Consider the following 7,947-nt stretch of genomic DNA (forward strand, 5'->3'; position numbering starts at 1 on the left):
GGGGGGTTAATCCACCTTGCCGTTATTTTAGGGCCCATTTGGTTTGTGCTGTAGATGTTTGTTGGATTTGATTTAGATTTTTTTCCCCCCCAGATATAAACAAGTTTTTGTGGATGGTGAGGATTGGTGGAAGCACAGATACGGGAAAACACATCAAAGAACATGATTACTACACGCCGACAGGGGAGTTCCGTGTCGACAGGGAAGGCTCCCCGACTCTTCTCAATTGCCTTATGTATAAGATGTGCTATTATCGCTTTGGACAAGTTTACACAGAAGCCAGTGAGTGTTCTTCTAGAATTCCCTCTTCCAATGTTATAATATATCTTCCTCCTGCTATCCCTGTCAGATCATGTGACTGTACTGATGCTAGAAGGTACATGTGCCATTACTGGCTGTGGTTGTGTAGTCCTAGCTACTGGTAACCTACCCTTTGCCGGATTGTGAAGCCCACACATCTAGAAAAAAGATTTGTACCACTCGTAACATCCTCACTATTTTTTCCATTGAACTATAGAGAGACCTCCAGGTTATGATCGGGTGAGAAATGCTGAGATTGGAAACAAAGACTTTGAGCTCGATGTCCTGGAGGAAGCCTACACCACTGAGCACTGGCTCGTCAGGATATACAAAGTATGTATTGGTTTATTAAACTCTGCTGTTGTCCTTTTTAACTACCAAACAATGTTAAATGGTTCTTGTGGTTTATAAACCATAATCTATACTCCTAAGTGCCATAGTAACGCATTTTCCTTTAGATTGGCACATTCATAGAATGGAGGGTCAAACACGAACATCATGAAGATATGTCCTTCTGTATATAGAGGAGAATTATGAGGCGAGTGATTTTCACTCAGCCTCATAATCTGAGCCGACCTGTGACAATGAGACTGTCACAGGTCGGCTCAGTAGATCGGGAAGTGAGCGAACACATAGCGTAGCTCTCTCACTTCTCGATCCATCCCTGCAGAGAGCCGTGACTGTCACGGCTCACTGCAGGGATTCCCCACCTCCTCTGTCCCATCCTCCAGCGCTGACTGGCGGAACGGACGGGGAGGAGGCGGGTACAGCTGGCTCTGCCTCTAGATAGTATACTAGCTGTAGCTCGCGGTACTCTGAGCTTTGGGTGACGGGAGGACGCTAGTTTGCGTTCTCCCGTGACCCTTAGGAGAACTATGGGGAAAAGCCCTGACCCCATAGTTCTCCTTTTTAAAGTGAACCTGTGTTTGCGCATGCAGGACAAACAAATGGGGTTCACTTAATTTTCACCCTTCGCTGCTGTACACGGTTACCTTATCTTTGCATTGCTGCAGCCACCAAAAACAAAGAAAGGAAGCCTTGTGTAAGTTCTGAGTTGTGACTTGGAGTTTACAGCGGGCTGAGAACTCTTTTGCCTGCCCCGTGTGACAACCCTGGCTGCCAGACCCCAAGCTTCAGCGTTGACACAATAGATAGGGTGGGCAGTCCTGAAACGCTGGCATTGCCACATGGGCGTAAGTAGAGTGAATCGCATGCTTCTCATCAACTGGAAGTACTGGGTATTTCTCTTTGCTCTTTTTGGCCCGAGTGGCTGCAGTGCCATTCACTTCAACGCGCCGCCACACACACTCCGGCCACAATGCGATCGACCGCAAGGCACATCGATGCCTGCGGTCCACTCCGGTCCGAAAAAAATAGTGCTTGCAGCATTTTTCCAGACCGGACTGCAGGCATTGATGTGCCTTGTGCGGCCAATTGCATTGCGGCCGGAGGACGTGGCTACGGTGCCAATCACTTCAATGCACCGCCACGCCACCTCCCGCCCCACAACATACTGAGCCGGCCGCAGTGCGTTCCCGCCACAATCTGGCCGTAACGCAGAGGATGGTGTGAACGAGGTCTTGCTCTTCATACGCTGACCTAGAATGAGAATCTAGTTCAAGGGTAGGCAACCTCGGCACTCCAGCTGTGGTGAAAACTGCAAATTCCATTGTGCCACTGGGGCTGGGAGTCATGCCTGACTGGTAGTCAGTCCTGCATTGATTCATGGAACTTGTAGTTCCACAACACCTGGAGTGCCGAGGTTGCCTACCCCTGCTCTAGTTACTTGTAGTTAACACAGATTATTAGATGACTGATGATTGTCTGCAGACATCCCCCCTATGCACATCGGAGATGATTTCATTGGCTGTATCATAACACGCTTATCCGTCATGACATTTAAAGTCTGACCAATTCTGACATTCTCGCCCACAGGTGAAAGATCTGGATAACCGCGGATTATCACGGACATAACGTTGCCTTCAGCTTCAACACAAACAGCACTGAAAGAGCCCTTGCCTGTGAACCAGAATTTTTTTTATACTGTTTCTATTGACAGGAAGAATGGAACTTGATTGGCCTCGGTGATGCGTTGCTCGCTGTCCATGCCGAGCGGAGTGCTTTCTACCAATATGAATGTGTTACCAAATGGATGAATTTGTGGTTTAAACTTTACGGTGGTCAATTAAAGTTGGGGATAAAAAAAAAAAACTGTTTTCATTATTTAAGTGTCTCGGGGAAAATCTTTTTCTTTTTTCTACCCCTGTTTAAGGGACATACTACACACATCACCTTCTGTTTAGGTTCTGGAAACATACATGTCGTTTCTTACATGTATGTATCTGAACTGCTTGCCTGCCTTCTTTTTAGGCCTTGTTCACACCAAGCGCGTTCCAGGAGCAGAGCAGTTACAGACCGGAGCAAAACTGCGTCCAATGTATTCCAATGGTATTTTTAGCTCCAGTTCACATCGCAGTGTTTCGTTCCAGAGCAGGTAAAAAAAACTGCAGCAGGCCCTATTTTACCTGCTCTGGAACGCATCAAAAATGCATGCAAACGCACTGAAAGCCCATTTTAAACTAAAAAAAAATTATTTTTTACCGAAAACTGCCCGGAACGCATCAAAAATGCGGCACAACCCACTGCACTGCGTGTGCAGAAACTCATGCAGGTCTGGTCTGCATTTGGTGTGAACAAGGCCTTAGTGGTGTTTTGGCCAATCGCTGAATGGTATTAGAATGTTCATCACATAGACTGATTTCGAGGTAGGATTTGCACCCACTTTAGTAATCTGAGATGATATATGACCACACACGCGTTCTTTATACTTCTACTCTATACAAAGTCGCAGAAATAGACCTGCAGTCAGATACTCTACATTTGTACCCATTCTCTCTGACAACACCTGTGCTGGGCGGCCTCAATATGGGCTGTGCAGTTCATTAGACACCAGAGGAAGACCAGCTGCTCTTAGTAATGTAACAGACCTGGTCAGACATGCCCCCTCCCCTTCTCTGCAATACAAGTGGGGGGGGCGTGGCTTTTACTCAGCTCTGCTAGCACAGGGCAGTGTCAGGGCAAGATGTAGCATTCTGACTTGGAGAAAAACCGAATGGGGGGGGGGGGGCAGGGTTATAAAAAAGGAGTGTGAAGTCAATTGGGCTTTAATATGTAATTAATTCCGTGTTAACGAATACATTAATGTGCCTTTTACCAACTAGAGATGGGTGGTTAGGGGCCACTGTATCCTTGGCCATGGTGTCCATAGCGACATGCAAGACACAAGGCGTGTCAGGGGGGGCCACTGTATCCTTGGCCATGTGGTCCATAGCGGCATGTAAGACTGGAGGCCACCAGGTGTGCCGGGGAGCACCGTTTCCTTGGCCATGGGGTCCATAGCGGCATGCAAGACTGGAGGCCACCAGGTGTGCCGGGGAGCACAGTTTCCTTGGCCATGGGGTCCATAGCGGCATGCAAGATTGGAGGCCACCAGGTGTGCCGGGGAGCACCGTTTCCTTGGCCATGGGGTCCATAGCGGCATGTAAGACCGGAAGACAAGGCGTGTCAAGGGGGGGCCACTGTATCCTTGTCCATAGCTACATGTAAGACTGGAAGACAAGGGGGGCCATGGTGTCCATAGCAGCATGTAGGATTCTGACACACCTTGTGTCTTCCAGGGGCCACTATCCTTGGCCATGGTGTCCATAGCGGTGTGTAGGACTGGAAGACACAAGGTGTGTCAGGGGGGCCACTGTATCCTTGGCCAAGGTGTCCATAGCGGCATGGAAGACTCAGACACAAGGTATGTCAGGTATAAGTAGGGAAGCCCAGCGTATGAAGGACTATTTGGGTCCTGTATGGTACAATGGGTTTACTATGGTGACCACTTCTTTTTATGATCCGAGAGACTGCAGTTTATTGTGACGTGTGCCTACAAATACAATAGGGGGGAGAGATATTTGGTGATAGATATGTTGAAATAAGCCTTACAGGGAAGAAAATTTGGACTTGGTGCCCAGCATCTTATAGGCAGGGCTTATACCGCAGAGGTCTTCTGGGAACTAGAAGAGGAAATGATTGTGTGTTTTAATAATTCAGACTATTTCTTTGATTTCCCCCCCCCCCCCCAAAATGCTGGATTTTATTTTCAATGGCTGTTTTTGTTTAGATACTTTGATTCTTTGTAGTGTGGACGATGCCGTTCTGTTTGACATAATTTCGAATTAAATATCTCCGACCCGACACTCCTATTTCTGCAGTCATTTTACCAAGTTGTATGTCAGGTACACACAAACACCTGAATGGCGGGGTTCTTCTCCCGGCAATGATGTTTAAAGGAGAACTATGAGGTGAGTGATTTTCACTCACCTCATAGTTCTAGCCTTAGGGTTGACAATGAGACTGTCACAGGTCGGCTCAGTAGATCGGGAGGTGAGCGAACACATACCGGGTTCGCTCACTTCTCGATCCTGTCACGGCTCTCTGCCATGACAGGGGAGGGGCTGGATTCCCCGCTCCGATCCTCCAGCGCTGACTGGCGGAACGGACGGGGGAGGGGGGCGGGTACAGCTGGCTCTGCCTCTAGATAGGCAGAGCCAGCTGTCAGTCACGCAGCTGGGCGGATCCCGGCACAATTGTCGGGATCCGCTTTATCTGCGGCGTCTCAGTATACCCCGAGCTACAGCTCCCTATATACTGAGCCTAGGGTGACGGTAGGACGCTAGTTTGTGTCCTCCCGTTACCCTAAGGAGAACTATGGGGAAAAGACTTAACCTCATAGTTCTTTAAATTTAGTGCGGGCAAAGCAGCATCATCTATTCTCAGGGATCTGTTACTGGGGAAGACCTACAACTCCCATCTGCAACAAAGGGACTCCAATGCGTCGGCATAAGTGCGGTGAAGTCGCTGTACTTGGAGTCCATTGATTGCGTCCTCTATCCCCCAGGACTGTATGGCGCTTCTTTTATGGGGCTGGGACGCAAACAATGTAGAAGCCTGCATATTGCACCCGCGACGCCCTGGTAACAGCCGCGATGCTGTGCAGGCTTTAATGCAAAAATGTAATCAATGCGTTTTTGTTTTTTTTGGTTTTCTATTTGATCAATGTGGGAGCATGTATTAAAGGAGAACTATGGGGTTAAGGCTTTTCCCCATAGTTCTCCTTGGGGTAACAGGAGGACACAAACTACGGTCCTCCCGTCACCCTAGGCTCAGTATACCGCAAGCTGCTGCTCGCGGTATACTGAGACGCCGCAGCTGAAGCGGATCCCGACAATTATGTCTGGATCCGCCCAGCTGCGTGACTGACAGCTAGCTCTGCCTATCTAGAGGCAGAGCCAGCTGTACCCGCCCCCTCCCCCGTCCGTTCCGCCAGTCAGCGCTGGCGGAGAGGGGAATCCAGCCCCTCCCCTGTCAAGGCAGAGAGCCGTGACAGGATCGAGAAGTGAGTGAGCGCCGGTATGTGTTCGCTCACCTCCCGATCTACTGAGCCGACCTGTGACAGTCTCATTGTCACAGGTCGGCTTGAACTATGAGGTGAGTGACAAGCACTCACCTCATAGTTCTCCTTTTAAATTAGAAGAATATGCAATAACCAGGCTTGAAATAACCACGAGAGGACGGAGGAGCCCGACGAGTAGCTTCCCGGCCAGCCGTTGTAATTACACGGCCGGCTGGGAGCTTTACATTCCAGTGATCGGGCGTAAAATGCAAGGCTATAGTCCGTTCATGCTGACTGGTGACATCTTTGACTGACTGCTGAGACGCCCTAAAATTTTTCAAGCCCTGACCATAACACTCAGTTTAAAATGTAGACTCCCCGCTGCTCTTCTATTTCCTGTACACTGTTAATACATTTCAATGGAAATACCTTTTTTTTTTTATTTATTCAAAGCAGTCATATGACTGCAAAGCTCTGGCCAGTGTGCCTGTCCATGGAGGGTCTTCATCCCACCGGCATCTATAGGGGTGGGCAACCTCAGCACTTAGATGTGTGTGGAACTACAAGTCCCATAAGGCACTGCAAGACTCTTGACAGCCATTGGCATGACTCCCGAATCCCAAAGGCATGATGGGATTTGTAGCTTCACCACAGCTGGAGTGCCAAGGTTGCCACCTTCTGGTCAGACGTTGTCGCCTCTGGAAATATAGACACCCACCATCCGCACTGACAGATGCACTTTCCATCGCCATGTAACCACTTGGGAAATGTTTTTTTTTGTTTAAATTACAGAGATTTATTAGAAACCGTATGCAGGAAATTGAAGAGCCGCAAGGAGGCAACATTTAAGGTTCTGCAAGGACCAGGAAAAGACCGCCGGCTCCCCATGACATAAGATTAGAAGATGGAGGATGAGCAGCAGTAGTTTACCCCAGAAGTACAATGGATTTGCTGGGCATGGGACTGCACACACAAAATAAATTATATAGAGGTGGAGTGTCCCTTTAAATTTCTGTAAAAGGTGCACTACACCTTTAAGATGTCTTTATGAATCACGTTGTACGTGCAGAAGAAGTGTATCTGACCCTTTATAAATGATCTATGGGGCCAAACGTAGCACCGACCGGGGGGCGGGGTGCACAGTATACACAGTATACACAGAATGTTACCGGTCCCGGATCCTATACAGTAATTCCCATAAACACCGCGCCGGTGTTTATAACTCCTCCCCCTCAGACGCGCTCGCAAATCACAGACAGCCAGGTCACCTGACCCTACCCGATGACGGCTCTCTAGAGAACTAATAAGTGAACAAATATTCTGCGCTAATGGAAGAAAGAAAAGAAAGAAGAAGAACCGGATAGACTACAAGCTGCTGAGACTCAGGCTTGGGTTTGGAAATTAATCTCTACAGAACTCGCCGCACAGAGGCGCGCACACGTAACGCTGGCAGCCGGGTCACGTGGCCGGAACACCGGCGCGCACGCCCCCCGCCGTGATGACGTCAAGCGCGTGGAGCCTTCGAAGCCGAATGGGCGGGAAAAGCCGCCAGAGAAGCTGAGCTGAGGAGAAAAGTCACCCGGCCGGGTCTGATGACGGTGAGGTGAGTGTGTGACGGGGGAAAGGCAGCGAGGAGGTGGCCCGTAATATTAAGTATCGGTTGAAGTGACGTCTATACAATTAATGGCCTGTCAGCTAAAAAAGCGAACCTGTCACCGAGCAACAGTGTGTTTTGTGCCCTGTCAGTGTGCACTGTGCTGCTTTTGCCCGGTCACAGCTGTTGCAGGTCGGTTGGCTTCATCCAACATGGCCGTTATTATTTATTTGAATTGAAAGCTGGTTGGAGTGAAGTAGCCTGAACCTTACTGTGCGCAGGTGCTGTCAGGCCCAGCTCACAAATCCCATCATCCCTCTGGGAGTCATTCCTAGTTCTCCATTCATGTACGCAAGGACACATAGAAAGCAATTGTTTTCTATGTCCCCCGTTCCCACCATAATGGTACTTGTCTGCGTTTTTGTGCAATGCAATGTCAACTCAGTGCTGCGGTGGAAGTGTCATTTAGTGACGTTTAAATAAAGTTTTTAAAAAGTAAACCGTGTGATGTAGTATTGTAACAACACATCACATTGTAACAAAACATCACAATGCGCCATACTTGAAAACGCCCAACGCAACAAAATCAATGTTTTTTTTCAAGGGCCCCTGA

General features: G+C 48.7%; 2 protein-coding genes across 2 annotated transcripts in view; both read left to right on the plus strand.

Moving 5' to 3' along the window:
* STT3A (STT3A, catalytic subunit of the oligosaccharyltransferase complex) overlaps positions 1 to 2,511 on the plus strand; it is a 19,790-nt gene extending 17,279 nt beyond the window's left edge. The window contains exons 16-18 of the mRNA XM_018552517.1: positions 94 to 282; positions 518 to 633; positions 2,236 to 2,511. Of these exons, the coding sequence (XP_018408019.1) occupies positions 94 to 282; positions 518 to 633; positions 2,236 to 2,274 (344 nt within the window). The 3' untranslated portion in view covers positions 2,275 to 2,511. The remainder of the gene's footprint in view (positions 1 to 93; positions 283 to 517; positions 634 to 2,235) is intronic.
* Positions 2,512 to 7,257: 4,746 nt separating this feature from the next.
* Positions 7,258 to 7,947, plus strand: part of CHEK1 (checkpoint kinase 1) — a 13,277-nt gene continuing 12,587 nt past the window's right edge. The window contains exon 1 of the mRNA XM_018552302.1: positions 7,258 to 7,343. The gene's annotated coding sequence lies outside the window, so the exon portion shown is untranslated. The remainder of the gene's footprint in view (positions 7,344 to 7,947) is intronic.

Source organism: Nanorana parkeri, unplaced genomic scaffold, assembly GCF_000935625.1.
Source record: "Nanorana parkeri isolate BGI_ZX_2015 unplaced genomic scaffold, ASM93562v1 scaffold5, whole genome shotgun sequence".
Taxonomy (NCBI): Eukaryota; Metazoa; Chordata; class Amphibia; order Anura; family Dicroglossidae; genus Nanorana; species Nanorana parkeri.